The 25,314-nt window shown below is 48.8% G+C and overlaps 10 protein-coding genes across 10 annotated transcripts; 5 read left to right on the top strand and 5 right to left on the bottom strand.

Moving 5' to 3' along the window:
* Positions 1-2,117: 2,117 nt before the first annotated feature.
* On the bottom strand, positions 2,118-4,179 carry BDW43DRAFT_268177 (KRI1 family protein). The gene is made up of 2 exons (XM_032041092.1): positions 3,964-4,179; positions 2,118-3,901 (listed from the first exon to the last, which is right to left on the bottom strand). The coding sequence occupies exons 1-2, from the start codon at positions 4,130-4,132 to the stop codon at positions 2,241-2,243; spliced, it is 1,830 nt and encodes a 609-aa protein (XP_031903165.1). The 5' UTR covers positions 4,133-4,179; the 3' UTR covers positions 2,118-2,240.
* A 201-nt stretch (positions 4,180-4,380) lies between these two features.
* Positions 4,381-9,173, top strand: BDW43DRAFT_252848 (putative transcription factor SipA3). Its single transcript, XM_032039837.1, has 6 exons — positions 4,381-4,608; positions 4,679-5,042; positions 5,098-7,582; positions 7,636-7,722; positions 7,781-8,002; positions 8,053-9,173. Exons 1-6 carry the CDS (start codon positions 4,553-4,555, stop codon positions 9,027-9,029), a joined length of 4,191 nt encoding a protein of 1,396 aa, XP_031903166.1. The 5' UTR covers positions 4,381-4,552; the 3' UTR covers positions 9,030-9,173.
* BDW43DRAFT_252864 (uncharacterized protein) lies at positions 9,173-10,314 on the bottom strand. Its single transcript, XM_032039838.1, has one exon. It carries the CDS (start codon positions 9,950-9,952, stop codon positions 9,317-9,319), a length of 636 nt encoding a protein of 211 aa, XP_031903167.1. The 5' UTR covers positions 9,953-10,314; the 3' UTR covers positions 9,173-9,316.
* Positions 10,315-10,332: 18 nt separating this feature from the next.
* Positions 10,333-11,869, top strand: BDW43DRAFT_268180 (UDP-galactose transporter HUT1). The gene is made up of 2 exons (XM_032041093.1): positions 10,333-10,700; positions 10,754-11,869. The coding sequence occupies exons 1-2, from the start codon at positions 10,474-10,476 to the stop codon at positions 11,817-11,819; spliced, it is 1,293 nt and encodes a 430-aa protein (XP_031903168.1). The 5' UTR covers positions 10,333-10,473; the 3' UTR covers positions 11,820-11,869.
* Positions 11,870-11,885: 16 nt separating this feature from the next.
* BDW43DRAFT_268182 (peptidylprolyl isomerase) lies at positions 11,886-12,788 on the bottom strand. The gene is made up of 3 exons (XM_032041094.1): positions 12,519-12,788; positions 12,246-12,348; positions 11,886-12,115 (listed from the first exon to the last, which is right to left on the bottom strand). Exons 1-3 carry the CDS (start codon positions 12,621-12,623, stop codon positions 11,961-11,963), a joined length of 363 nt encoding a protein of 120 aa, XP_031903169.1. The 5' UTR covers positions 12,624-12,788; the 3' UTR covers positions 11,886-11,960.
* A 130-nt stretch (positions 12,789-12,918) lies between these two features.
* On the top strand, positions 12,919-13,949 carry BDW43DRAFT_252931 (uncharacterized protein). Its single transcript, XM_032039839.1, has 2 exons — positions 12,919-13,201; positions 13,313-13,949. The coding sequence occupies exons 1-2, from the start codon at positions 13,097-13,099 to the stop codon at positions 13,916-13,918; spliced, it is 711 nt and encodes a 236-aa protein (XP_031903170.1). The 5' UTR covers positions 12,919-13,096; the 3' UTR covers positions 13,919-13,949.
* Positions 13,950-13,980: 31 nt separating this feature from the next.
* On the bottom strand, positions 13,981-15,142 carry BDW43DRAFT_298414 (putative 3-oxo-5-alpha-steroid 4-dehydrogenase; the record flags this gene model as incomplete). Its single annotated transcript, XM_032044547.1, has 3 exons — positions 13,981-14,381; positions 14,447-14,915; positions 15,044-15,142. 3 exons carry the CDS (start codon positions 15,140-15,142, stop codon positions 13,981-13,983), a joined length of 969 nt encoding a protein of 322 aa, XP_031903171.1.
* A 1,471-nt stretch (positions 15,143-16,613) lies between these two features.
* BDW43DRAFT_268189 (putative histone deacetylase complex subunit (Hos4)) lies at positions 16,614-21,419 on the top strand. The gene is made up of 2 exons (XM_032041095.1): positions 16,614-20,758; positions 20,821-21,419. The coding sequence occupies exons 1-2, from the start codon at positions 17,273-17,275 to the stop codon at positions 21,049-21,051; spliced, it is 3,717 nt and encodes a 1,238-aa protein (XP_031903172.1). The 5' UTR covers positions 16,614-17,272; the 3' UTR covers positions 21,052-21,419.
* BDW43DRAFT_268193 (40S ribosomal protein eS12) lies at positions 21,420-22,449 on the top strand. Its single transcript, XM_032041096.1, has 3 exons — positions 21,420-21,501; positions 21,708-22,032; positions 22,113-22,449. The coding sequence occupies exons 1-3, from the start codon at positions 21,499-21,501 to the stop codon at positions 22,235-22,237; spliced, it is 453 nt and encodes a 150-aa protein (XP_031903173.1). The 5' UTR covers positions 21,420-21,498; the 3' UTR covers positions 22,238-22,449.
* Positions 22,417-24,760, bottom strand: BDW43DRAFT_268195 (GID4/VID24 family protein). Its single transcript, XM_032041097.1, has 2 exons — positions 22,920-24,760; positions 22,417-22,861 (listed from the first exon to the last, which is right to left on the bottom strand). The coding sequence occupies exons 1-2, from the start codon at positions 24,524-24,526 to the stop codon at positions 22,669-22,671; spliced, it is 1,800 nt and encodes a 599-aa protein (XP_031903174.1). The 5' UTR covers positions 24,527-24,760; the 3' UTR covers positions 22,417-22,668.
* Between the last annotated feature and the right edge of the window lie 554 nt (positions 24,761-25,314).

Raw genomic sequence — 25,314 nt, forward strand, 5'->3', positions numbered from 1 at the left:
ACGGAGATTTGACAAGCAGAACGGCGTGATGGTAGTAACTTACGGGCATGCCGAAAACGGACTTGTCGCCCTGGTTAACGTCACCCTGGGCCATGATGACGGTCGTGAATAACAAAAATTAAACACAAAAGAGAGGAGATGGAAAGAGAGTGTCAAGGAAACAGGACACTTTCACAGGGGATGAAAGAAGGAAGAGAAGAAAGGAAGGGGAAGGGAGGAAAAAATAGCGAGGGAAGACTCTTGTAAGCGGGAAGAAGCGAGCGGAGACGCTAAGACCGCTTTTGGATTCTCTGGCCAATTTCGCTGTGGCAGCGACCGGCAGTCCAGGGAGAAAAAAAAAAAAAAACTGGAACCGGCGCTAATGCTGGCCCAGGCAACCAGAGCCGATATCTCCCGATCGCTCCAGAAACCATTCCGACTGGTTCTGTAATTCTCAATACCGCCGAAATGAGACCAAAAAAAGAAAAGGAAAAAAATCCTGACGATTTAGTTTCCATACTCCGTAGCTATCTGGAACTATTTGGTCCTTTCTTTTTATATATTCATATGTTGAAGAAATCGTATTTCTATAATTATATCCTTTGTCTCAAGGAGGGGATATCAGTTTTTGGTTATTTTCGGATGCATACCGATTAGGGTGTCTGATACTGTACGGTGAGAAGGTTCCATATTCCCTGGGAAACTTTTTTTCTCTTGCTTCTTCCCATTTCCCCGTCCTGAGTGAACCAACAAACAATTAGAGCCTCTCCGCTCCCACGCTCACAACACAGACACTCTCACCCACACCCACACGGGGAAATCCCCTTCTTTCCTTTGGTCCCGAGTATCCGATGGCAAATTAAAAATTTAAGCGGCATGATTAGGTCTTTTGACTGAGTTATATTTTCGCCATACACCATAGGAAACTAGACTAGCCAATTTAAAGACGATCACTGGATCTCGATGTACCAAAGAACCGTACGGGATTGGTAATTGTGTATCTGCAGCTTCGGAGTAGACTTGATCGTGTGCGTCGCCGGCTATCGGTTGCCATGGCGTTCATACACCGTTTGAATAGCACTAGACATCTTGAATAATACTCCGGACTAGTTGTATTCATTCCATTTCTCCTATTTGCTGTCTGTTCAAGCTTCGATATCTTTGATATCAGCCTCTCTGGCTGGCAGGGCTGACCATGGCTAAATCCCTCATTTTCAGTTATATATTATCCTTAGTTTACTTCCAAGGTTTCTCATGTGTCCTCCGTACTGTACCTCAAACTACCTCGGATATTATTAGGTATTATTGATACATACGTGTCCATGAAAATTCCACCTTCAAGCTTTCGGACCTGTCAATACGAGAGGTGAAATTTTTTTATTCCCTTACTCTTCTACTCCCTCTCTACACCGTACCATGATCAATTGATTCATTATTAGACTTCAATATTAGATACCCATTATGTCCAAAGACACGACGTCAAAGATAATGCGACAGAGCCAGATACGGACGGTTCCATGCGGATCCACACGGCTTCCCTTCAAAAAAATTCTTTTTGGCCATTCCTTTTTAATGACAGGGCAACAAAGCTAGTGTAAAACTTCTCAACCCGTTGAAACGGAGACCCACCGAACATGGGGTTCCGCCTTTGGTTATGAATGCTCACTCATAGCAGGAACAGCAGCATCAACAACAATATTGGCCATCCTGCTTATAATATTGACTGGCTAAGCAAGGCAAGTAGGGGTTGAGCCCCCAGGTCTAAGGAATCGGTTTCCTCCGTCAAGGAATAGAACTTGCCACTTCCTTTCCGATTCTAGACTCAGGAAAATCCTTCATTCTGCCCGATTGCCACCTCTCGGATACTACTTGGTAAACGCTCGGTATTCCGGCGGTCGAGAGCCAAATGCTACAGCTTCAATCGGATACAGAGTAGGCAATGGATTTGGATATACCTACTAGTATATACACGCGAAGAATTAAACTTGTTGGTCGTAGTTCAATAATCACTGTTAATAGAGAAATGCCATACGGAGTAATACTGGTCTCTTCGCAGAACTAGATGAATTTACATATCGAATGGAGGGCCATTCACGTGCAAACTTTCTACTTTTGGTATATTCATGATTTCCGATTCTTTTTGATAAAGCCCACAGGTACAGAAAAGTAACTCCAAATAATGAAAGGGTTTAACGGTTCCGGATGCAGATGGAACTCCAATGCCAGTAGTAAATATAAGCAAAGCTTGCTCTCAGGCACTTTTAGTGCTTCTTCGACCTCTTTCTCTTCTTCCTTTTCGGTTCTCCTTCCCGGATATCGACCTCCCCGGCATCAGTGCCATCTTCTTTCCCACGAGCCGTTCTTTCACCACCAAAGACAAACTCTGGGCCTTCTTCGTTGCCAAATGTATCCTTACGCCACTGCCTCAACCGAGCTTTCTTGCCTAATTTCTTCTGATCACGGCGCTTCTTTTCAGGGTCACGGAATGAAGCAAGTTTCTTCAATCCAGCATACTCATTGAGCTGCGAATCATCGGCCATCAAGATGTCTCGTGCGGTCAGGCCAAAGCTATTGGGAGATGTTTCACGGTAACGGAACTCTCCCTTATGCTTCTTAGATGCACCAGGGAGGAGGTCAATTTCCAGGTCCAGGTTGCGATCCAGTGCCTCTTCAATACGCATTCGATCCTTGCGAGCTTCACGCTTCTGATCCCGCCTCTCCTGTGCTTTGCTCTTCTTGTTCTTGGATGCGTTCTCATCGCCCTCGACGTCGTCCACATCATCCATCTCAACATCGGACTGCTGGACGTCGAGGTTCTCTTCCTCGTCAAAGTCGGGTACTAGATCCTTGATATCGATATCATCATCCCATGTGGGCTTCTTTGGGTGTCTTTTGCCCTCACCCTCCCCGGCATAATATTCTTCACCAAAACGCTTCTGCATCTCCTTTTCCCAATTTTTGTCATCCCAGGAATCATCCAAGAACTTGGCCCATTCTTCGTCAGTAAATTTAGATGCATGAAAGCCAGCGACTTCCTTGATCTGGTTGACCTTCTCTTGAAGCTCTTCCATCTTTAGTTTCCGTAGTCGGTTCTTTTCCGTTTCACGCTGCTTCTTTTCCTCTTCCTTCTTCAATCGCTCCGCCTCTCTTTGCTTCTTCCTACTGCTCTTCTCATCTCTGCGGACTGATTGTTGATTTGTGGCATCACGAGCATGTGTAATCAACGCTGCGTTCATCTTGCTAGGATCTTCAAAGCGGAAGTTGTATGCTTCTTCGAATACCTCTGCCCGCCGATCATCATCTTCATCATCAGACTCGAGAGGTTGGAAATCTGCCTTGCCAGCAGGTATCCATGCTCGCGATGACAGAAAGTTGGAAAGGAAAGTTTCTGGATCCTTGTCTGCGTTCTCAATGTCCAGCTTGACGTCTTTTTTAGAGGCCGGTAGAGTCTCGGGGGCTGATTTGGCAACGAGAAATTCTTCATCGCCGTCACTCTCCTTGTCAGCTGATGAATCTCCCTGGTCGGCAGCCGCATGCATTTCCTTGACGATGGCATTCTTCAAGTCCTCTTGTTCCTGCGCATATGTCTTTGGAGCTTCGGAAGTATCATCCTCCGCCAAGTTGGCACCGCTTAATAGGTTCTCTCGATGGTAATCTTTGAGGGTCATTGGTTTCTGCTTCTTTTCAGAGGTCGTTGGCTGGCCGTTTTCATCGACCTGGCTGTAGAAATTTACTTCCTTGTCATACAGACGCGGATCCTTCGATCTGATCGCCTTGATGGTCGCCATAATTTCCGCATCAAGCGCTTCGGTAGCCAATTCTCCGTCATCGTCCTCTTCTTCAGAAGTCGAGTCGTCCGAATCGCCAGACTCATCGTCGCCACGTTTCCCAAAGGCAGAGCCTTTGCCTAATTTTGATTCCACTGTAGACATTCTCCGAGTTAGCTTATCTCAGTACATAGGATTTCAAGCTATATGAGCATACATTTTTGTACTTCCTCTCTCTTCTTGTTGTATTCAAACCGACGGGCATACTCTTCATTCACTTTGAAGGTGTCTGCATTGTTGACTGGGACTCCGCCGGACTCGTCTCCAGAATCGCTGGAGCTGTCATCATCGAAAAGCTTCCGCGACCTTTTCGCAGGTGGCTCCATCCTTGCGTCCAGTAAGCACTGATAAAATTAAGGGCAATGCACTTGGGAAACACGCTGGTTCAACAAAGCCCGCATGCGCCCGAAAAAAAAAGTGAATAGCGGGCGGCAGAAAAGCCACCAAATCTCACCGCCTTAATATATGAGATCCACTATGCCTGAGGATCTAGGCTGCAAAACAAGTCACTGACGTAGCCAATTAAATCATTCGTGCGCCTGGGCAATCCCCGAATGGAGTCGACGGAGGAGGCGCTCGCTCCAAGCTCCCGGACTATATGATCTCTACTTCCTTCTCTGACCCATACCCCTATTTGTTTCGAATGCCCCTTATATTATTAAATTGACTGATTGGGGCACCATTGTTTGTGTGTCCTCATCGCTACCTTTCCTCGCGTCAAGTGTATGGCCGGCGATATACACTAGATGTCGACCCAGCAACAAAGCCCTGTGCCCCAGGTCGGGAAGCTCGTCAGCGTCGTGTGAGTTGTCTGGGCAATGCGTTTCCACAGATATAAGAGATAATGAATTATACTGACAGTATCGATAAAGCCCGGTTGGCTTAAAGGAGGCCGCTCTCGACTCGCCGACATTCCGTGCCACCGCACTACACTTTTCCGACCAAATTGAGTATCTTGAAAGATGGCTTGATGGCTACGCGAAGGCTGCTTCAAAGCTCTCTACAGAGCTAGCAGCCATGGAGGGCATAGTCAGCACCTTTCTGTCGTATTCTACACATCCCCTCGCCGTCTCAGAAGCGGCTCTCGACCATGATTATACGTTGTTGTCAATGAAGAGGTGCGGCGACAGCTCGAAGGATTTGTGGAGTGGATTGGTATCCACTTCAAAGAAGATTGAGATATTGGTTGCAGAACCTATCAGAGTCTTTATTCAGGATGATTTGCGCAACTTCAAGGTAACAATATCACATACGAACAGCCTCAGATAATCAGTATTTAACCCCGCCATAGGAGACCCGCCGAGTGCTCGATCAGACACAAAAACATTATGACAACCTTCTATCCAGATATTCGGCGCAATCCAAGTCGAAGGAACCCTCATCTCTGAGAGAAGATGCCTTTCAACTTCATGAGGCTCGCAAAGCTTATATCAAGGCGTCGATGGATTTTTCCGTGCAAGCTCCCCAGGTGCGGAATGGCCTTGACCGGCTCTTAATCGGCGTGTCCTTTGATCAATGGCGAGAGTTTAGGACATTCCACCTAATAAACGGCGCAAGCCTTGCCAAGTTCGCTCATGAGATGGATAGGATAAAAGGCTGGGTTCTTGAAATGGATGCAAGTGAAAGGTCTTCAAAGCGCGAGCTACTTTCCGCAAGGAAAGAGATTGAAGAAGTGGCGGAGACAGTGGCTAGGCCGTCTCGTGAACTTGACGACTATTCTATATCCACTGTCCCTTATCTTGGGTCTCGTCCACTATCAAATCTCAGCATGACAAAAGAAGCGAGACCTGAAAAACAGGGGTGGGTGTACCTGCGAACTCTTTATGGCAAGCCTACACGGACCACTTGGGTTAGGCGCTGGATCTTCTTAAAGAATGGCATCTTTGGTTGTCTTGTGCAGGGTCCGCGAACTGGAGGCGTTGAAGAAAGCGAAAGAATAGGTGTTCTACTCTGCAGTGTCCGAGCGGCATTCCAAGAAGAACGGCGGTTTTGTTTTGAGGTGAAGACAAAAAGCAGCAGTGTGATGCTCCAGGCAGAGACTCAAAGGGAACTGATGGAGTGGATTTCTGCTTTCGAGGCTGCTAAACGGAAAGCCCTGGAAAACCCAGCCAGCACCGACCTTTCGGTTTCCGGCAAAGTTACTGTCCAAGATCCAGCTTTCGCAATTTCCCAGCCTCCAGCTCCCGAGTTCACTGCTGAACCAGCGGATTCTCTAACGCCCCACTCGAGCGATGAACAGCATTCATCAGATCGCAGTGGGATGCTTCCTCTCCCAGAACGAGACCCAGGCTCTCTTCGCAACAGCAGCGATATCACCCGGCGGCTCACTGGTCTTGAACCTGAAAATTCCCCCAGAGAACACACAAATCGAATTATTCAGAAATTGGATCTCCACCGCAAACTAAACAACAATGTTCAACCGTCTACCTCCATACCGGGTGCGAGCGGTGGAATAGCCAGCCTTATCTCTGCTAGTCATAATACGCTCGTTTCCGGTACCGCGCTACCTTCTAGTGTAGCAGATAACGACGCGAGTAGAGGGCGCAGTATGTCCAACCGTTTTGACCCTCCCACAACCCTCGCACCCCCAACTCTAGCAAATCCCCCTGCTCCTACAAGTATGAGCAAGGCAGCTGTTATTGTGAGCAATGAACGAGGAATCGGGCTGGGGCATACTGATAAGACTGGCGGCATGCCTAGTGGTATGATGGCAAACTTATGGGGTAGCTCTAATTGGAGTTTCGTAAACAGGATTGAACTTGAACACCGTGGACTTTCCGACGCAGAGCAAGATGCAAACTCTCAACAACAGCCGTCCTCGTTGATGAATGGCTCATCGAAACAAGTTTTATCATCAGAAGCGAATACTCCTAGTGGCTCTATGGCGGCTAAGCAACAGAAGTCTGGACCCCGCCACAGACAGACTGTTAGCCTGGACGGGAATAATGCCACCCAAGTGCAGCGAGCAATTTTGGGTGTTACGCACGAGTATCCGAGCTACTATCCGCAGCAGCTCAAGATCCAAGACGCCCAATTCAGATTGCTTTTCCCAAACGTTAAGAGGGAGGAGCCTTTGGTTATGGTGTTTCGAGCTACATATGCTATGAATGATCATCAAGAATTTCCTGGCAGAGCTTATGTTACTACCCGTGACTTGTACTTCTATAGCCACTACTTTGGGCTCGTACTGACAACAAGTGTCTCGTTGGAGAGCATCAAAGAGGTGACGGCCGCTGCTGGACGAGACTCCGATTTTCTGTTCTTCCACACCGTTCCAAAGCCTGGCGAAGATACCCCTGGTCGGATTACGGTGAAGACTTTCCTTGAGCCATTGAAGCTTCTCCAGAGGCGCCTCAATTTCTTAATCGACGATGCGACCGCAGTCGAGCCTCTGGGGCTCGAAGCAATCTTTAGCGCTCTAAATAAAATGGAATCAGATGCGACAACACGAACTCCTAGCCTCGATAGCTGGGAGGACGTGGGCATGGACGAAAGGTTTTCTGGAGAAGATGCTGCAATCCAAGGGTCACGGAAGGATATTCGGCCGGCCCTCTACATTGAGAAAGGTTTAGATATGCATTCGAGGAAGGGTAGCAATGGCAAGGATGTGATGAAGTTCCGATTACCAACACAGCCCGTCCAGTACGTTCCTCAAGGGAACCTTCATCTTGCAGCAGAGAAGGTATTTGATCTCAGCCCTAAGGCGGTTTTCCATATCCTATTCGGCGACAAAAGTGCTGTCTGGCAGCTCCTTTTGCACCAAAGAAGGGCACAAGGTAAGCTATAATATTCCATATAGAATATTAGGGCTATGCTGACTCGTCGGAAGATGTTAAACAAGGACCTTGGACTCGCAACGAATCTAACCATTTGAGGCGGGATTTCAAATACCAGATCGAGACGACAAATATATTGGGTATGTACCTCGGCCTTATAAAATGTATAGAACTACCTCTTAACAGGATGTCTACTAGGACATACACAAGGCCAGGACATATCCGACTATCAGATGATAGACGTCCTTAATGACCACCTGTGCTATGTGATAACGGATAAAAGGACTCCCTGGCATCTTCCATTCAAGCGCTCGTTCAGGCTAGTCAGTAAGATTGTGATCACCTTCGCCGCGAAGGGTAAGAGTAAGCTTGCTGTCTATACAAAGGTGGAGTGGTTGTGGTCTCCCTATGGCATTCAAAGTGAGCATTTCAGAAGCTGGTCCTTATACATCATTGCTAATGATCACCAGGTGTTATTGACAAACAGGCAAATGGCGACCTAGAGCAAGATGCTTTGGATCTTGTTGATCTTGTGAGCGAGCAGGTGCGCAGGCTTGGCGCACATAGCCGAACCAAGAAAGCCATTACCATCTTCGGTCAAGTCGGCCGCCAGAACACCGTATCGCAGTTAGGCGAATTGGATTTAAAGATAGAGATTCGAAACCCTCGTACTCAAAGGACGTTAGTTCAGCTTTTATTTGAGACGTTCGTCAGCTTCCTCGAGAGCGCTATTTCATCCGTGATGCTTTGGACATTTGCCTTCTTCCGCTGGGTCTGGAAGACTGCAAACGCAAATCTAATTATTCTCGCCTTATTAATATCAAGCATGCTGATTAATGGTTTCTATACCTCACGCGACGCCTATGATTGGTGGTATGAAAGGAAAGCCGAGAATTTCATGGCTCGTCTGGGAATCCATCCAGACCATGTCATGAGCAAAGCTATTTACATGAGAGATATCGATGAAGTGATTGCAAATTCAACCCTCGGGCAATCGAGCGACAATGTAAGCGACTGCTTCGCCACCTTCCATCAGCAAACAATACGGAACGTTGGAACCCCGTTGTCCATTAGCACATCTGGCCCGAGAGATTCGGCGACGAAGAGCGCAGCCAGACGGCTGCAGCAAACCCGTGAGCGTCTGGCTATGTATCGACATGACCTCGTGGTAGGCCTCCGCGTTCTGAACAGCATTGAAAGAGAGGTTCTTCAGAACGAATGGGAGCGCTGGCTCCGACAAGAACTGAGACGTTGCCACCAAATCGAAGCCCTACTTGTAAAGAGTGATGACGGTGACGAGGTTGCCGTGCAGGTGGATCGGGCGGGCCAAAGCGCGTTCGCTGAGTTATCAGACGACGTCAAGGAATGGTACGAAAGGTATTGTACTAGCTGCAGTCAAGAGCAAGAGCTAGTGGAAGGAAATCACCGTGTATATGGCAGCTCATAAGCAGGCGCCAGAGAATTGTGGGTCATTTTGTGTATTCCGGGTCCTCTGATATTTTTTGACGATACCCTATTGCAATTAACGGGTCTGGTTTTAAACTCGTGAATGAGTTCGACGGCAACCCCATGTTTTAGCGCTTGAATGTATAGCTCAAATTGTATAGCATATCAAAGAGAATGACCATGACCTCTCATGTCGTACGATATTCTTAGCCCGATCCGATATCGCCGCGCTTGTTATATATCTTGGAGCCGCATACCGTCGTCATATACGTGCAAAGGAAGGGGTTTTTAATTTTGGCGAGGCTTCACAGCGCCCTCTTGGACAATATAGTAGACCACAGTCCCATCACCGCCCATCCCCCTATCCACCATTGCAAGGAGGAGCCTCTTTCCACCCCACTCCTTTGTCAGACGCGCCTTGTTCCTATACTCATAATATTCCGCCAACTTGGCTGCCTTTTCTCCACCGGCCCCCTCATTCATCGAAACCTCCACGGCCTGGATCTCTGCCTCATCAGGAAGCGAATCAAACACAGCCGCCATCTTGCGCAAACTCCAAAGTTGGTTCTTTATGGTTGGAAGAACAAACAGGCGCTCCAACTCAACGTCTTCTGCCCGGAGTCCTCGCTCTAATAGATATAATTGCTCGTCTGGGTGTGTATAGACTCGATGCGGAGGTATACCGGAGATTAAGTAGGGCGTAGTCGATTGGTCACCTGAAGATGTTGGTGCCGATCCTGCTGCTGGAGAGGAGGCATTGAGATTATGGACTTGGACCGATGTCCATAGGTGCTGGTGTTGGAGGTTATGGAGGATTTGGATTGTGCTTGCGGAGAGGGGATCGGAGGATGCAGAGGTGGATATGAGGGTGGTGAGAGCTGAGGGGTCTGGTGCTCTAGTTGAAGTGGACTTTGTTGATGTCATATTGTCTTTTTGTTTCTTTCTTTCTAGTCTTCGGTTCGTTGTATCTTTCTTTCTCGATCTGTCGATGCTCTCTTTTTTTTCGACCCTTCGTTCACTTATTGCGCCTGTGGAGTGCGGAATGCGGGATCTGTGCTAGTAGACTTCGGTTCAAGGACCGACTTCAGCTACTTTAGTTGGCTAGAAATTGGGTAAAAGAAACTGCAAGGTAAAATTCAGCATCCGGTCCTTGTACCGAGTATCTCTAACGGTGGAGGAAGAGTTTCCCTTGAAGTGGGGAATTTAAATAAATGAAAATCCGATTTAATTATTCACGAAATTAAGTTAGCGTTCCTCTTTTTTGGGAAAAAGAAGAACACATGGCATCATCGCTGCCCTTTATTTCTGGCCAGCTCCTGCTCCTTTCTTTTATGTCTCATGCTTATTCTCCTTACACTCTCATAAAGTATTTCCTTTCATTACCTATTTGAACTTTTAATTGTCTTTGTCCCTCGTTTGAACTTGTTCTGCTATAGCTTATTTCCATGGCACGCCAAAAGCAGGCAACGCCCTTGCAACGGGCGACTTCCTCTGAATTAATGCACATGCCCCCGGAGGGATCTGCTTCACAAACAAAGCAACAGAATGGCAGCGCGAAGGAACCCGTCGCCAATGGCAATGCGTCCAAGCAACAAGCGGCGCATGGAGCTGCTTTAGAGACTCCAGGTTTGACGCAACTTGCGATTTGTGTCCTGGGAATCTATGCGTCGTTGTAAGCGATCTAGTCGCCTTGGGTACTTTGAAAGCAACTAACAGTCGTGCAAGTCTCTCTTGGGGTGTCCTTCAAGAAGCAATCACTACGGTCTCATACCCCGTCCATCCTCCAACCGCAGCTGAACCAGAACCTCCTACCGAGCGCTTCACCTATTCGATTGTCCTGAACACGATTCAGTCCTCATTTGCTGCTATCACTGGCTTCCTGTACCTTCTTTTCTCTACGCCATCTGGCCAGAAGGTTCCATCTATCTTTCCGACCAGAAACATATTGTTCCCCTTGCTCCTCGTCAGCATTTCCTCGTCGCTCGCATCGCCATTTGGATACGCCAGTCTGTCGCATATCGACTATCTGACCTTCATCCTTGCGAAATCATGCAAGCTGCTTCCTGTGATGTTTCTGCATCTGACGATTTTCCGGAAAAGGTATCCCTTGTATAAATACGGTGTCGTTCTTCTCGTCACCCTCGGTGTCGCAACTTTCACCCTCCACCACCCAGGCACAAGCAAGAAGGTCGCTGCATCAGCCGTGAAGAACCAGTCGGGCTCGTCCATGTGGGGAATCTTCCTCCTTTCTATCAATCTTCTCTTGGATGGCCTCACGAACACTACTCAAGACCATGTCTTCAGCTCCCCACAAACCTACACGCGCTTCACGGGTCCGCAGATGATGGTGGCCCAGAATGTTCTCTCTACTTTCCTGACCACCACGTATCTCCTCGTGATGCCCCATCTGTCGTCCACCGGCATTTTGCATGCTATTCTTCCCGTTCCCATCCCCCCGTCTACTGAGACAGAATTAACGTCCGCCATTTCCTTCCTCTCTAGGCACCCGGAGGCTCTGAAGCATGTATTGGGCTTCGCAGCTTGCGGTGCAGTTGGGCAGCTGTTCATCTTCTATACCCTCTCCCGCTTCTCGTCTCTGCTCCTGGTGACTGTGACTGTTACACGGAAGATGCTGACCATGCTCCTGAGTGTCTTCTGGTTCGGCCACTCCTTATCTGCCGGACAGTGGCTAGGTGTGGGCCTTGTCTTCGGCGGTATCGGCGCAGAAGCACTGGTACAGAGACAGGAGAAGAAAGCGAAGGAGCGGGCGAAGGCCGCAAAACGCCAGTAGAACGTTGTGTAGCTCATGTATATAGACTTGTTTTGATAATTACATCTCGGTTTTTGATATGGTATTATTTCATTTGACAACGTCCATCCCTCTCCATGACATGGAAGAAGTTATAGATGCATAACAGGGAAAACGAGGGGACTACTTCCTCCCCTCGACCATAATAATATGGTATCCGAAGCCAGTCCTCACCTCCACGTACTTGGGATTGCCCGTGGTACTGGGCTCCAGTTCATATGCCGCCTTCTCGAAAGACCCATCAAGGCTTCCCCGGACTTTCCAGCCAAGAGAACCACCTACGCGAACCCATCAATACATAGAATTATCCCTGTCTGCCAAATCCAAGAAGAAGAACAAGAAGAGGAGAGAGGGAGGTAAAATAATAAAAATAAGAAACAGAGAATAGAGAATAGAAATACCACATACCCTGTCTAGCCTTATCCTCCGAAAACTCCCTGGCAACCTCATCAAACTTAGCCCCATTGCGTAGCTTCTCCAACGCTTCCTCCTTCTTCGAGAACTTCTCGCACTGCAATAAACCGACCAGAATTAGATAAAAAATCTCATATTTAAATCATTCAACACCAAATCTACACGTAATCGAATCACCCCCGTTTTATATGTATCAGGCTCCCCCCCAAAACCAAACACCCACAAGAAATGAAGAAACGTGGGTGGAAAGAATAAGTAGATACATACAAGAATATGCCGCACGTTAATCGACGTAGCCGGTTTTAAGCCCTTACTCCCCTTCTCATCACCTCCCTTGGCCTTCTTGTCGCCACCTTTGTTCTTGGGCGCCATGATTGCGGGGATGTTGTTTTTAGTATGTGGTTTTGGGTTTTGGGTTTTGGGGGGTTTTTATTTTTTTAAATTATTTTGTTTGTTTTGGAAATTTTCGAGAAGGGTGTCCTTATCTTGGTCTTTATGTTTCTTTTTTGCCTTTTCCAAGATCTGGGTTGGCGAAGGCTCGGTCGAGATCGATATGGGCGAATTAATTTGATCTTCAGTTTTGGTGTTGAGGTGAGAGGTGGGGCGTTTGGTGGGGTGGGTGCCTGAGGCCGACTGGGGTATTTACTTAAAACTACATATGTGGTTGGTGACGACATGACTTTTATAATTTTCCAAAGCTTTACTTTCTGTGCCGTCTTAAGGTTCTCTTTGTTTTGGGTTTGATTTGATGGGTGGGGGAGGGCTCCTAGCTCATCGCTTGGAAAGGGTTGAGAGAGGCGGGATTTCCTTGGTTTTATCGCTTTTTATCTGAAAGGGAGTTCCAGATGAGTGCAGATCTTGAGACGGCACGGGTCAAGTCGTTGCCTGATGATGCGTTCTACGTAGCGGATTTCATCACGGAAGAGGAGGAAGAATTGCTGTTACAGAAGGTACATGTACTCCACTCATTTACCGTCTACGATGATTTCAATCATGGCCATATACAGAGCATAGCCCATTGATAGGACTTGGATACTGATTGGTGTGATAATACGTGACAGATCACCACAGCCCCTCTGCCCCGCTGGACTCACCTGTCCCACCGTCGTCTCCAAACCTGGCCTTCTGCCCTCTCCAACGCTAACACTCTCATCTCCTCTCCTCTTCCACCCTGGCTCGTCTCACCTGTCATCCCTCGTTTTGAGTCGCTAGGTGTCTTTGCTGATGCCCCGCACCGCGCCCCGAATCATGTACTAGTGAACGAGTACCATCCGGGACAAGGTATTTTGCCGCATGAAGACGGACCAGCGTATCATCCTATGGTTGCCACGGTGAGCTTGGGTGCGCCAATTGTGCTAGATCTATACCAGAAGGGCCAGGGTCGAGATGATGAGGGTTGTAGGCTGCTGCATCGGGTTTTGCAAGAGCGACGAAGTTTGCTGGTTACGACCAAGAAGATCTACACTGACTATTTGCATGGAATCGCGGAGACAACGAAGGATGAAGAGCTAGGCCCCGACTCTATATGTAACTGGGATTTGTTGCGGGAGCAGGATCGATACCGATGCGGATGGGTTGAAAGGGAAACTAGGATTAGTTTGACGTATCGGGATGTGCTCAAAGTCGCGAAGGTGGGAAGTACGATGAAATTCCTGAGTGGGCGGTGATATTACCCGTACTTCCGGCTTCCAGTGATGAGAGACTCCATAGGTGTATCAATGCTACATCATTAGTATACCCAAGGGATCATGTTCCACCTTTCCCGCACCGAGTTTTCGCCGAACTTTTGCATATACCAGCGTTTGGTAACCGCTGCAGTGACGCCTAGGTTGACTGCGACAAAGACGGCAGCGGATAAAACCGTCTTGTTGATCAGCTCTCCTCGGGGCGCGGCGAGCAGAGCCAATGATAGGTAGATCGCACATTCAGCCGTGTAGTGCGGACATACGATTCTTCGGAACAGGGGGTGAGAAGGAAGGGTGTACTTCGTGAGAGAGAACAGATAATGGTGGGCGTCATGTTGCAGGCCAGATGCAAACAGAAAGATTGGCAGACAGAGAAATGTACGCAGGCTTGGAGCGATGTTCACAGTTACATCGTCGAGGCTCAATTTATGGGACAACAACGATTCTGTGATTTGGAGCCGGTCGAGATTAGCGGGCCAGAAATCGGGATCCATCACGGGAACTACGTACCTGTCCCCTCAATCCACAGTGCGATCGAGATTGCTAGATAGAAGGCAATCCCCACCAGCCAGTGCGCAAACCACATCTGGGACGAAGAGGGCTTGGAAAAGGCGAAGCACTCATGTAACCGTCTCACCCCCTGGACGAGCATCAACAGCCAGCACAGCATAATCTGGTTGATTGACATCGTCCTCTGCAGGTGTTCCGGGTGTATTCTCGTCGCGATGGCCTGGAATGCCTGTCCATGGTACAGGAGCTGAGCGCCCCAGAAAACGGAGGATAATACCGAGACAACGTAGAATTGCGTGAAATAGCTGTGGGGGACTTTCAAGGAGGCCAGATAGTCGAGAATGTGAGATAACGGAGAGCTGCTCGAAAGCTCAGAGGGGGTAGAATCCGACTCGAAACTCACGGTTGCACGAGCGCCATAAGGGACGAAGCGCGATCGAAGGGAATCTAACAGGCTGACCGACAGGATCTGTGGAGTTTAGTTCTGAAGCCATTTTAGAAAGAAAAAGAAATAATAACGTAGAAAACAATAAATGTAGACTGATGCCATATAATGCTCGGCGTTCCACCACTACGTCATTGTCAACAAGTCCATACCGTACACGATGCAAAGAGAAAGAAGGCTCGCAGGGCATCTACCGCGTCCAAGTGCGCAATAGCTAGCGCCCTGTCGACGAGACGGGGAAGCACATCCATCATTAACGAATTCTGTCCCAACGTGGTTGGAGTGAAAGGAAACGGCAGATTGGGGGAGGTGATTGATTGATGATTCAGGACAGCGCAACCACTCTGAGGGATGTTTTGCTGGGAATTCATTGTTACGCGATTCTAGGACGGATCCCGCAGGTGAAACCTCGTATTCGCAATACTTGATGGTCCCTGTTCTGTCATGGCCATGAGACACGTTCGACTGCTGTTTGTGGAGAACAAAAACCACCGAGACTCCACAGGCCAAGGCAAGATGAGCAGTCATAAAATCATAAACAAACCCCCAAACCAAGTAATAATCGGCATCCTCTGGGTCCCACCGAGGTCTCGTGAGTCGTGAGAAGCCAGAGGAGATAGCACTAAATGTCGCCTCTTTGTTTTGGTATGAAGTAACGTCGACTAAACTAATAGTAGGTAGGCAGTAAAATAAAAGTAAACAAATGCATTTTGCACCAACATTTTCTCTCCTGCATCTGTCCCATTCTTCCCCCCTTTAAATCAGTCAAAATCGAATTAGATCAACTACCAAAGTTAAATCAGAAATGTTACTAACGAAAAAAAGGAAGGTAAAAAGAAGAAGTAATAAAGTAGAAGAGAAAGGAATGACTACGGAACAGACAAGATACCACCACACATTACATTGGTACATTCCTCAATACCACCAGTACCCCCCTTCTCCTTTTAAGGCCGATCCGACGATGGGTCCAATAATCCATGCAGACGCCAACCAGAGAAGGGGGCGACATGGGGCCATAGCCTGGCCCAAATGCGTTATTATGATTGGTCAGGAATAAGCAGATCGCTGCGACTAACGTGGGTCTGCCAAATTGAGAGAAAAGCCGTCTAGGCCGAAACCGGCTGGAAGCGGGTTACCCTCAGGACGGTCATTGGCTTGACCAGGACAAATTGACGCCTAGGGTAGTCTGATAGCCTACGCAGCTCCCAGGGATTCCTCTGGAGTCCAGCACTTCTCACCTCCGTTCCAAAAGTGCAGGTTTCAGAGGCACCCTAAAAAACAAGAGAAAATTAATTCATTCAGACGCCACCCTTTTTTTTTTTTGACCGCCCCCGCCCGCCTTTGGGCCTTCGCGCAGGTTGAGACTCAGCCTTTCACATTGCCCCCTGTACCTCCGTTGCGGCTGCATCTGTATTACGTATTTATTGTTGTTCGGATGCAGAAGAGGGGGTGGAAGAATTGTGGGTTTTAATAGGGTTGATTCATTATTGTAGGTACCCCATTGCCACAAAGATAAGAGAGAGGAAGGAAAAAGGAAAAGGAAAAAGAAAAAGAACTGGTGTTATGTGATCACGAAAAGTACCTCATCATGCTCCAAAGTGGGTAAAATCAAGATGGGCTTGTTTCTCATACGGTATCATACCATCACTACTTATTAGTAGATAGTAACTACGACCTACTAGTTACTACCCAAAGTCTTATCTTTAGTTAGCCCGAAAAAAAGCATACATAGGTTGCTTCTGTTTCCTTGGTGGTCGAAAAAACAAGACCCCGGCTGGTAAGTTTCCCGGGGCAATAATTACCATTACCACCAACCCGCTTCTGGACGACTACTGCTGCTGCTTTGCTTCTACTTCCCAAATTACTACCATGAAATTTCCCTAAACCCAACTGAGTGGTCGGCTGTTTCAACGCAACTCTTCGACTCTTCTCTCTCTTTCTTCCTCTCTTCAATCCCCTCCCCCGATCTCTTGCTCTCCCACCTTAAACCTCGAAATTTATCTTTTTCTCTTATTTCTCGACTGATCTCTTCTTTCTCTTTTTTTTTTTTTTCCCTTCTAAATCTTATTTTATCTCTCCCTCCTCTTCCTTGCCCCTCCGTCCGTCTCCCGCAAGATTGAACTCTCGAGTAATTTAAGCTACTCGCTCTCGTCACCTACTGCTCCCATCCTATCCCGACTTACGGTACTTTTCCCTTCATTCGCCGAGAATCATCACTTTCGCTGTCTTCGAAGAACCGACCCAACGAACGAATTCTTACCGTCTAGCGTGGTCGAGCACCAGCTTCCGCGCATACTTGCTGGTGTCTGACCACGAGTCTTTCTTTCGCCACGGCCCCCGAAAATGACGAGCGGAACCCCCAGAAATCGAGTGCCACCGCTATGAGTGATGTTGATGCTGTCTCCTCCTTGCCAGCTGCCCTGGATGCCGGACACAGTGCTCTTGCGGTCAAGGTGAACCACCGATCTCCTTCAGGTCTACGGTCTCCTAAGAGGTCTTCTCCATTTCCTGCTCGTAGAGGAGAGGACGATCGCGGAAAAGAGGTTGTTCCTGTTGCTGGGGTGAGCGAAGGGCCACCAAGCCCCAAGGCTGACTCGGAGGCAGAAACTATAATCCAATCGGGCCGAGAGTCTCTGTCACCAGAAAAGAGACGGAAGTACATACAGCATGAACCGAAACGACGTGATGATGATGACCATGTTGATGCCGCAGAAAGTGACCTTCCTCCTAATGACCTGCAGGTGAGAAAGAGAAAGTTGATGGATAGCGATTCTTCCGATGGACGCGATCGTGATCCACGTTCTTTGAGCCCAAGGAGAAGGATAGTGTCTCCGCTGTCGATTGTCAAAGTTGAGAAGCCCGAGGACTCGCAATCTTTTTCCACTAGAACTGAACTTTCGACTACCTCCGCACCCAGAACCTCGAGGAAGCGTAGCTTCAGCGAGACGATTGACGGTGAGGGGGACGCCGGCCGTCCTGCTCGCCCGATTGCAGCGTCTCGTGACCAGCGGAAGGATTTGAACAGCATAACATTCCCTCGACCCGTGTCAACGGATCGGTCAGCCTCACCAGTCCGGTCTGTGCACAAACGAACTGCGTCAGGTCCTCAGATTGGAGATGTGCAACGGAAGAAGAAGGCGCCAACGCCACTTATTACTGGATATCCACGGCAAAGTTCGGAAGACCGACAGTCCGTGTCATCATCTACAAGTGGATCACCATTACCTTCTGCGCACCTTCGGAAACTTGGCTCAGTGGATGGTGCTTCAGCTTCCCCTGCTAGGCCAATGGGCCATAAGAAACAGCGCGATCAGAATGGCCGGACACGCCTTGCACGTGCTTGTGCAGCTCAAGAATTGGAGACCGCCATCGCCAGACATGCCGACCGTCCAGAGGACTTGAATGTTGCCGACAATGCCGGTAATACCCCCCTGCAGATTGCGTCTCTGGAAGGATGCGCGCCTATTGTTAAATTCCTTTTGGATTCTGGCTGTGAGATCGACACTAAGAACATTGACAAAGACACGCCATTGATTGATGCGGTGGAAAACGGCCATTTGGACGTCGTCAAGCTTTTGTTGGAAGCCGGCGCCAATCCGCGTATTGTCAATGCTGAGGGTGACGAACCGTATGACCTGGTACCTTCCGACAGTGAAGATTACGAGGAGATTCGACGAGTACTAGCACATGCGAAAGCCAACCCAAGACCCAGTCGTCGTTCTGAAGAGAGAGCTGGTTCTGAAAACAAAGAGACATCGTCCCGACGGGTTTCAGCTGAAAGTGTGCGTGAATCGCCTCCAGCGAATAGACAACGTAGTCCGCCATTCGCTACCACAACAAAGCGCAAAACTGTCCGAAGTGAGGCTACGCGAAACGATCTCTTGTGGACAACGGCGACTCCAGAGAATTTACAAGCTTTTGCTGCCAAAGGAGATATCGTGGGAGTTGCCAATATTCTCAATGTGGGGCAGAAGGCTGATCCCGAGTCTATGATTGCAGCTGCTAAAGGTGGCCACGACGAGGTGATTTCACTTTTGCTCGGTATGGGGGACGCAGCTCCTGACCCCGACCCGGTGCAGGGTGGCTCTCAGAAACCTGGTTTTAACACACCCATGCTAGCTGCAATTGGCCGGGGCAACCTTGCTGTTATCAGAATTTTACTTAATCAACCGGAATTCAACCCCACGCGTCGTCTCTACAGAGATCGGACTTATTTCGAACTTTCTCGGGAACGCCGAGCGGAAAACTGGGAGGACGAGTACGACCTTCTTCGAGATGCGTATGACAATTACGTCAGGACCAAGAAGTCCCGCAAGCAGGACGTTTCCTCGCCACGTAGAGCGCGCGACAAGGATAAGGAAAACAAGCGGCCTGGACGCAGAGATTCGCCTTCTCCTGCAGGCCGGCCCAGGAAGCCCAATGGAAGTCCAAGCTACAGAGATCTTGCGTCTAAGGATGTAGCCTCGTTAAAAGAAAAGAGGCGTGACAATATAGCTTACGTGAAGGAGAAGTCTAGTGTTCCACGTCCGAGGCCTGCTCATAGTGCAGGCACAGAACCCGATATCTCTCGTCCGGATTCAAGAGTGAAGCAACCTCTTTCGTCGAAAGATGGGGAGTCTAGCGCCGCTAGCCGTGGAGAAGAGGCTCCTAAGCGGAGACGATTGATTGCCGGGCGACCTCCGCAAGATCGGAGGAGGCCAAGTTTGCATTCATCCGATTCCTTATCTAGCCGAGATGAAAGCTCCAAAATCCGTGTTGATCATTCTGAGTCTGCCATGAAATCCGGACCGCTACCCTTGAAGCGTGGACGTAGCAGTGCGAGTCCCGAACGCGGTCGTCCTGCGGAGCCCGATCGACAAACTCGTGATATTATTCAGAAGAAAAGGCGGGTTTTGTCAGAAGACGGAACACCGAATATCACCAACGGAGGCCTCAAAAAGGACCAGGCACTTGCAGTTGGGGATGCTAAACCTCGCCGGAAGGATGATGATGATCATCCAGAGCCCAAGCTAGATCCAATTCGTCGGCCCGAAGGCCAATCACACAAAGCTGCAGAACGAAAGTCAGTGAAGGAGGAACAGGAAAGGCATGATACCAATGGTCTAGACGACATCCCTATGAACGACGATACAGAACAAGCGGAGGCGGAGGCGGAGGCGGAGGTTCGTCGACAAAAGGAGGCCTGGAAGGCTAAGCAAGAACGCCTGGCGGAAGAAGCTCGCCTCGCTGCGGAAGCAGAAAAAGCTCGGCGGGAAAAGGAAGAGGAAGAACGTGCTGCTCATGCAGCTCGCCGCCTTGCTGAGGAAAAGGAAAGAGCTGCAGAGGAAGAGCGCAAACGCAAGGAGGCAGAACAAAGGCGCATCAAACAGGCGGAAGATGAGCGTCTGAAGCGACTCGAACAAGAGAGGTTACGCCTTGCAAAAGCACGCAGGGAGCAGGAAGAGCAAGAGCAAAGACGACGAGATGCCTTGCCAAATCGTCTACGCATTGCAGCTAATCTAGTTGGGTCCAACGACCCACAGGCGAAGAACCATCTATGGCTGAAGAAGTTCATGCCTGTTGTTACTGCCGAGACTCGGCAACTCGACCCTTCCTGTGCTCCGGACGTCGCCGTGGAGAAATGGGTACCTAACTACCTAGTTGCGCCGCTGCTAGCGACTAATGATCTTCAGCTCGCACAATATTCAAGCTGGGAGAAGCGCCATGCAACACCAACACAGCGGATGAATCTCTGGCGTGTTACGCGGAGGATGCTTGTTCAGGCGGATGATGCGGAATTTATGAACTCATCCTTTGGACAAGTCATGCAGAAGGATAGCGAAACACGACCAAAATACTTCGATATGGAACATGTATTTTGGGTGAAGGTACGTTGTTTCCCGTTTGCTTTGTTGTCAGTGTGGAGGAGCGGTTACTGACTTACACATAGCTCTCCGACTTTATGGACCTTGTTCCCCATATCCCTCATCTGCATGGTCTCGATCTCCAGTTTCTGAAGATGCATATTGATCAGGAGCCTGCGGCGCCGCTCGCGTTCAATTTCCCACAGGCCAATGGGCACATATCCGGGCCTTCCCATGTTGAGGATACAGCTGGGCTTCCCAATGGAGTGAAAGGCCTCACTAACGGCTATGGTCACCGACCAAGTACATATGTCTAATGTCTTTTTCTTTTTCAATGTTCTAAGAATATTGTCCGGCGGATTATGAGGACAGCCTGTACAGGTGGAAGGTTTCCTTGATGTATGACTATGATACCTTGTTGATGTGTGATGTCTGTCGATAGGACTTGGATAGACAATGGAATGACCAGCGGTCATCGATTCTCACCCTGTAACGAATAATATATGGAGTAACGATAAAGATACCCCCTCATTGTAGTGCCCGGCTTGAGGGTCACGTGAAAACTGGATGGCATCTCATGTACCTTAACCGTTCATGGAATTATCGATAAGGATGTTGATTACGTAAGACGACAATAGGGCACACGGTCCCAATTTAGGCGAGAAACCTCATCGTCGATTCCACACTCCGTCTACTAGACTACTCCAACACATCAATCTCACTCTTTGAGGATAATCCGACAAGGAGAACACCATACAGACAAAATGGTACGTGATCCCTCCCACTCGATCATCAGCCTTTATCACAAACCACCCAATTCCACCCCCAAGCACCACAGCTCTTTCGATTAAAAAAAAAAAAACGTGTTGCAATAGCCAACGCAATGCGACAACAACCCATCACAACCACCCAACCCCAAAATCACCCAAAAAATGACCTTTTTCCAAAACTAACCACTCCTTGAATTAAATAGTCGGACGGAGAAGAGACTGTTTCCAACCCCGTTGCCGCCGCCGATGAGGTCGAGGTCAGCGCCGACGCCGGCGCCGGTGGCCAGATGTCGGTCCTCGATGCCCTCAAGGGTGTCCTCCGCATCTCCCTGATCCACGACGGTCTTGCCCGTGGTCTCCGTGAGGCCGCTAAGGCTCTTGATCGTCGCCAGGCTCACATGTGTGTCCTCAACGAGGGCTGTGAGGAGGAGGCCTACAAGAAGCTTGTCATCGCCCTGTGCTCCGAGCACAAGATCCCTCTCATCAAGGTTCCTGATGGAAAGATGCTTGGTGAATGGGTTGGTCTTTGTATGTGGTTGCACCTCTCTGGTTCTCGATTTGGTTGATTGGGAGGTTTGTGGCTAATTAGAGTTTCTTTTTGTGTGCAGGCCAGCTTGACCGTGAGGGTAACGCTCGCAAGGTCGTTAACTGCTCTTGCGTCGTTGTTAAGGACTGGGGTGAGGAGTCCCAGGAGCGCTCTGTCCTCCTTAACTACTTCCAGACTGAGCAGTAGATTTGGTCTTCTGTGGGAGTAGGGATTGTGGGTTCATGATGGGTTGGGTGATCTATTGATGGGATGGTTGTAAGGGAATTTCTTTGATTTTTTTTGGAGAGTTCCCCTATCTTTATGGCAGTTCTGTCGGTTGGGTTTTCTTCCCCGTTCGTGGACCATGGTTCATTTTTTTTCTCTAGTATAGGCTTAATGGCATATACGATTCAAGGAAACTCTTTTTCTCAGATGTCTGTATTTTGTAGACTTGTTGATATGTAAATTTGTAAGGTACAGCTGAGCTATAAACTCTTGAGATATATGGGCGAGGGCAAGGAAATGTACTATTGACAAGGAACTGGTCAAGCTGGGATGCGGAAAGGAAATGACTCGCTATGCGAATTGCTAGAAGACCTTGACCCTGACGCCAAACCGATATGATATAAACGGAAAGATTATCGGAAACTGTACGATGGCCGAGCCATCCGTTTACTTTCAGGTTTTAATGATAGTTGCTGGTACGGTGAACTTCCCGGATCATAGTATAGCCCCTCAATATGGCCGCTTTCACGATGCAGGGAGATGTAATAGAAACCAGAAATTGTGAGTCCTTGTCGTGAATCGGTGGGCGTGATGAAACAGCGTTCTATATCAGTGTTAGCAATGCTGTAGGGGGCCAGAAGGGAGCTAGAGCAGCAACTTGCCTTTCCATCTCATCAAGATCCACCCTTTAGATAGTTCCTCTGTTATCCACTTTCGACTCACGAGATTCCGCGTCATAGCTTCGTCTGATAGGTTCTTGAACGGCTGCAATTCACGCCAATATGTACAATCGATCTCGGCATCGGCTTTGAAATTCTTCGTCTCAAGTGTGTGCGTATTGAAATCGATGATCTCTCCTTCTAGGAATGTAACTATGTGAGCATCGTGGGATGGCGACGTCTTGTCGGGAATGTTGTATGCTTCCATGGTGCCCGAGAGGGTCATTTCTTCTAGATTAATTTCATGAATAGTGACCTTGACGGGCCAATTCTCGTCTCTACCGGTGCCTAAGTTATATATATTGTTGGCCATGTACCGTCGACCGCTGGTTGTGTGCACGGGAATGCGACTGCCGCTTTGTTCACTGCCGTTGACAACCAAGGGGTCATGGGACGATGGCGGACTCGGCACTGGCTGCGCAGAGAGGGGATTGGCATTACTGGCAGCCCTCTGGGAACCCAAGAAAACTATCCCAGGCTGGAGCCAGGAACATACTGGCGGTGGCGCAATCGAGGCTGTATCGAGAATGAAATCATCCTCATCCCAGGGCAGGAAATCCAACTGAACGAATCCCCCCGCGGCCGCCGAAGTCAGGCTTTCTTCAAAAGAATTTGAATACCGTAAACGATCAAGATATTTGATTGTTTCCTTCAACCGGGGGCTAGGGGGGTTATCCATATGTAACTGTCGATGGGCGTTGATCCGGGCGCGGAGTTCATTGTGTGTCAGAAGTCGATGCGGTTCACCACGGCTACTAGGGAGAAATCGATACGCTCGCGATGTAGATGCGGCACCCAATCGTTCTCGGCTCTCCTCTGAATCCTGGCTAGTTCTTTCACGGTCCAAAAGATAATTATGCAACGTCCGTGTCCGGGAAAACCGCGGTTGGCGTCGTACCGTCTGCAGCAGTGCTTCTGTCGTCGACAATGGAGAGTAGTCACTTGGACGTTGGGGGTTGGTTTCCGGAGGCGTTCCTAAGAAGGCATGTGGATCTCGACCGCTGGGGTCGCGGCGCATATGACGTCTGGGCTGGTTGCGATCTGATAGCCGGCCAAACCAGGAGGAGATGGTGTTGTTGTCCTGGACTGGCCCATAGGCTAAGTCATTATCCTCTTCCTCATCGTCGTCATCGGAGGCAGGTGCCCATCCGTAGAGCGAACGAGGATTAGAGATGCGACCTTCATAGTTAGGCATATTGTTGCTATTATTGCTGTTGTTGAAGGATCCACGCGGACGGCGCACGATAGGGATGCGACGGTTGATCTCGACTGACATGCGCAAAGCCGTAGGATCATCCACATCCATGGGATCAACCTCGAGCTCTGGCAAGGTTTGTTGTTGTTGTCGACGACGACGTTGGCGGCTGAGGGACGAAGAGGAATCGGGTGGGGAGCGTACACGAGATCGCAGAAAGCTCACGTTGTCGTCATGAGCATTATCGGCCACAGAAGTTGGGAGAGATGGAACAGGAATGGAGACGACGCTGAGTTGTTGAAGCGAGGAAGCGGTAGGAGGAGAATGAGAATGAGGGGTATCTTGCTGTGAAGACATGAGTTAGTTGAAAGGAGAGATGATATGGTAGTATCAGTTTCAAGTAAAGCACAGACAATCACGTTATCGGGAACCAGATCTCCATCGTCCCATCTTCTGTATTATTTTTTGGAATACGCCCTTGTGTTAGAGCGAGAAATAGATGCGTGGAGTTCCCCAACACCGTCAAAGCGAGAGAAAAATTAAAGAAAAAGATCAGAGAGAAACCTACCAAAGGCGTGTTGGCCGGCGGCATGTCTGTCCGAAGGCGGTTGGGTGGCGGGCGCAGTCCGCCGAACGATATGTCCAAGATCTGCAGATAGAGGGAAAGGGGCAAACATAGAACCTAGTAAGTGTCTACTCAGTGTGATGGAGATGGCGGGAAAACATCTAGAATAGTGATAAGACAATGAAGGTGGAAAACGATGAACGCAGTGGAGAAATCCAACAAGATGCAGAAGAAGATCAAGTGAATGAAGTTGGAGGTTCGAAAATCACCCGAAAATCTCCATTGGGATTGCCTATTCGGGCGAAGTATCAGGGAACGTGATTCCATTTGAGCCCTATCTTTATGTATTCACCTCTTGGATCCACTTTTTGCACGAACAGATGTCATTCTCTGTCTCACTATTGTTGTTTGCCGTCTATGTACGTCCCTTACCGACTATGTCTTGCTTTGGATGATTCCACCTCTCGGATTCTAGAATCCTTCTCCAGCGCTGCCACAACACTAGATATGCCCTGTACAACCAAGTACTAGCAATCGACTCTTCTGCGGGTTTTTTCACATACGGTTTCTCCAATCTTAA

The sequence above is a fragment of the Aspergillus alliaceus genome, assembly GCF_009176365.1.
Source record: "Aspergillus alliaceus strain CBS 536.65 unplaced genomic scaffold BDW43scaffold_9, whole genome shotgun sequence".
NCBI lineage: Eukaryota > Fungi > Ascomycota > Eurotiomycetes > Eurotiales > Aspergillaceae > Aspergillus > Aspergillus alliaceus.

Bases quoted from the DNA above. Each gene is read 5' to 3' on its own strand.
- BDW43DRAFT_268182 (XM_032041094.1), bottom strand. From the start codon at position 12,623: ATGGCGCCCAAGAACAAAGGTGGCGACAAGAAGGCCAAGGGAGGTGAT. The intron at 12,349-12,518 runs GTATGTATCTAC...GGTTTATTGCAG, and splicing joins TTAACGTGCGGCATATTCTT to TGCGAGAAGTTCTCGAAGAA. The intron at 12,116-12,245 runs GTATGTGGTATT...GGGTTCGCGTAG, and splicing joins GGAGGATAAGGCTAGACAGG to GTGGTTCTCTTGGCTGGAAA.
- BDW43DRAFT_252931 (XM_032039839.1), top strand. From the start codon at position 13,097: ATGAGTGCAGATCTTGAGACGGCACGGGTCAAGTCGTTGCCTGATGAT. The intron at 13,202-13,312 runs GTACATGTACTC...AATACGTGACAG, and splicing joins AAGAATTGCTGTTACAGAAG to ATCACCACAGCCCCTCTGCC.
- BDW43DRAFT_268189 (XM_032041095.1), top strand. From the start codon at position 17,273: ATGAGTGATGTTGATGCTGTCTCCTCCTTGCCAGCTGCCCTGGATGCC. The intron at 20,759-20,820 runs GTACGTTGTTTC...ACTTACACATAG, and splicing joins AACATGTATTTTGGGTGAAG to CTCTCCGACTTTATGGACCT.
- BDW43DRAFT_252848 (XM_032039837.1), top strand. From the start codon at position 4,553: ATGTCGACCCAGCAACAAAGCCCTGTGCCCCAGGTCGGGAAGCTCGTC. The intron at 4,609-4,678 runs GTGAGTTGTCTG...GTATCGATAAAG, and splicing joins GGGAAGCTCGTCAGCGTCGT to CCCGGTTGGCTTAAAGGAGG. The intron at 7,583-7,635 runs GTAAGCTATAAT...ACTCGTCGGAAG, and splicing joins GCACCAAAGAAGGGCACAAG to ATGTTAAACAAGGACCTTGG.
- BDW43DRAFT_268177 (XM_032041092.1), bottom strand. From the start codon at position 4,132: ATGGAGCCACCTGCGAAAAGGTCGCGGAAGCTTTTCGATGATGACAGC. The intron at 3,902-3,963 runs GTATGCTCATAT...GAATGTCTACAG, and splicing joins GAGAGAGGAAGTACAAAAAT to TGGAATCAAAATTAGGCAAA.
- BDW43DRAFT_252864 (XM_032039838.1), bottom strand. From the start codon at position 9,952: ATGACATCAACAAAGTCCACTTCAACTAGAGCACCAGACCCCTCAGCT.
- BDW43DRAFT_268195 (XM_032041097.1), bottom strand. From the start codon at position 24,526: ATGTCTTCACAGCAAGATACCCCTCATTCTCATTCTCCTCCTACCGCT. The intron at 22,862-22,919 runs AGGCAAGTTGCT...TAACACTGATAT, and splicing joins TGGATCTTGATGAGATGGAA to AGAACGCTGTTTCATCACGC.
- BDW43DRAFT_268180 (XM_032041093.1), top strand. From the start codon at position 10,474: ATGGCACGCCAAAAGCAGGCAACGCCCTTGCAACGGGCGACTTCCTCT. The intron at 10,701-10,753 runs GTAAGCGATCTA...CAGTCGTGCAAG, and splicing joins CTGGGAATCTATGCGTCGTT to TCTCTCTTGGGGTGTCCTTC.
- BDW43DRAFT_268193 (XM_032041096.1), top strand. The intron at 22,033-22,112 runs GTATGTGGTTGC...TTTTGTGTGCAG, and splicing joins TGGTGAATGGGTTGGTCTTT to GCCAGCTTGACCGTGAGGGT.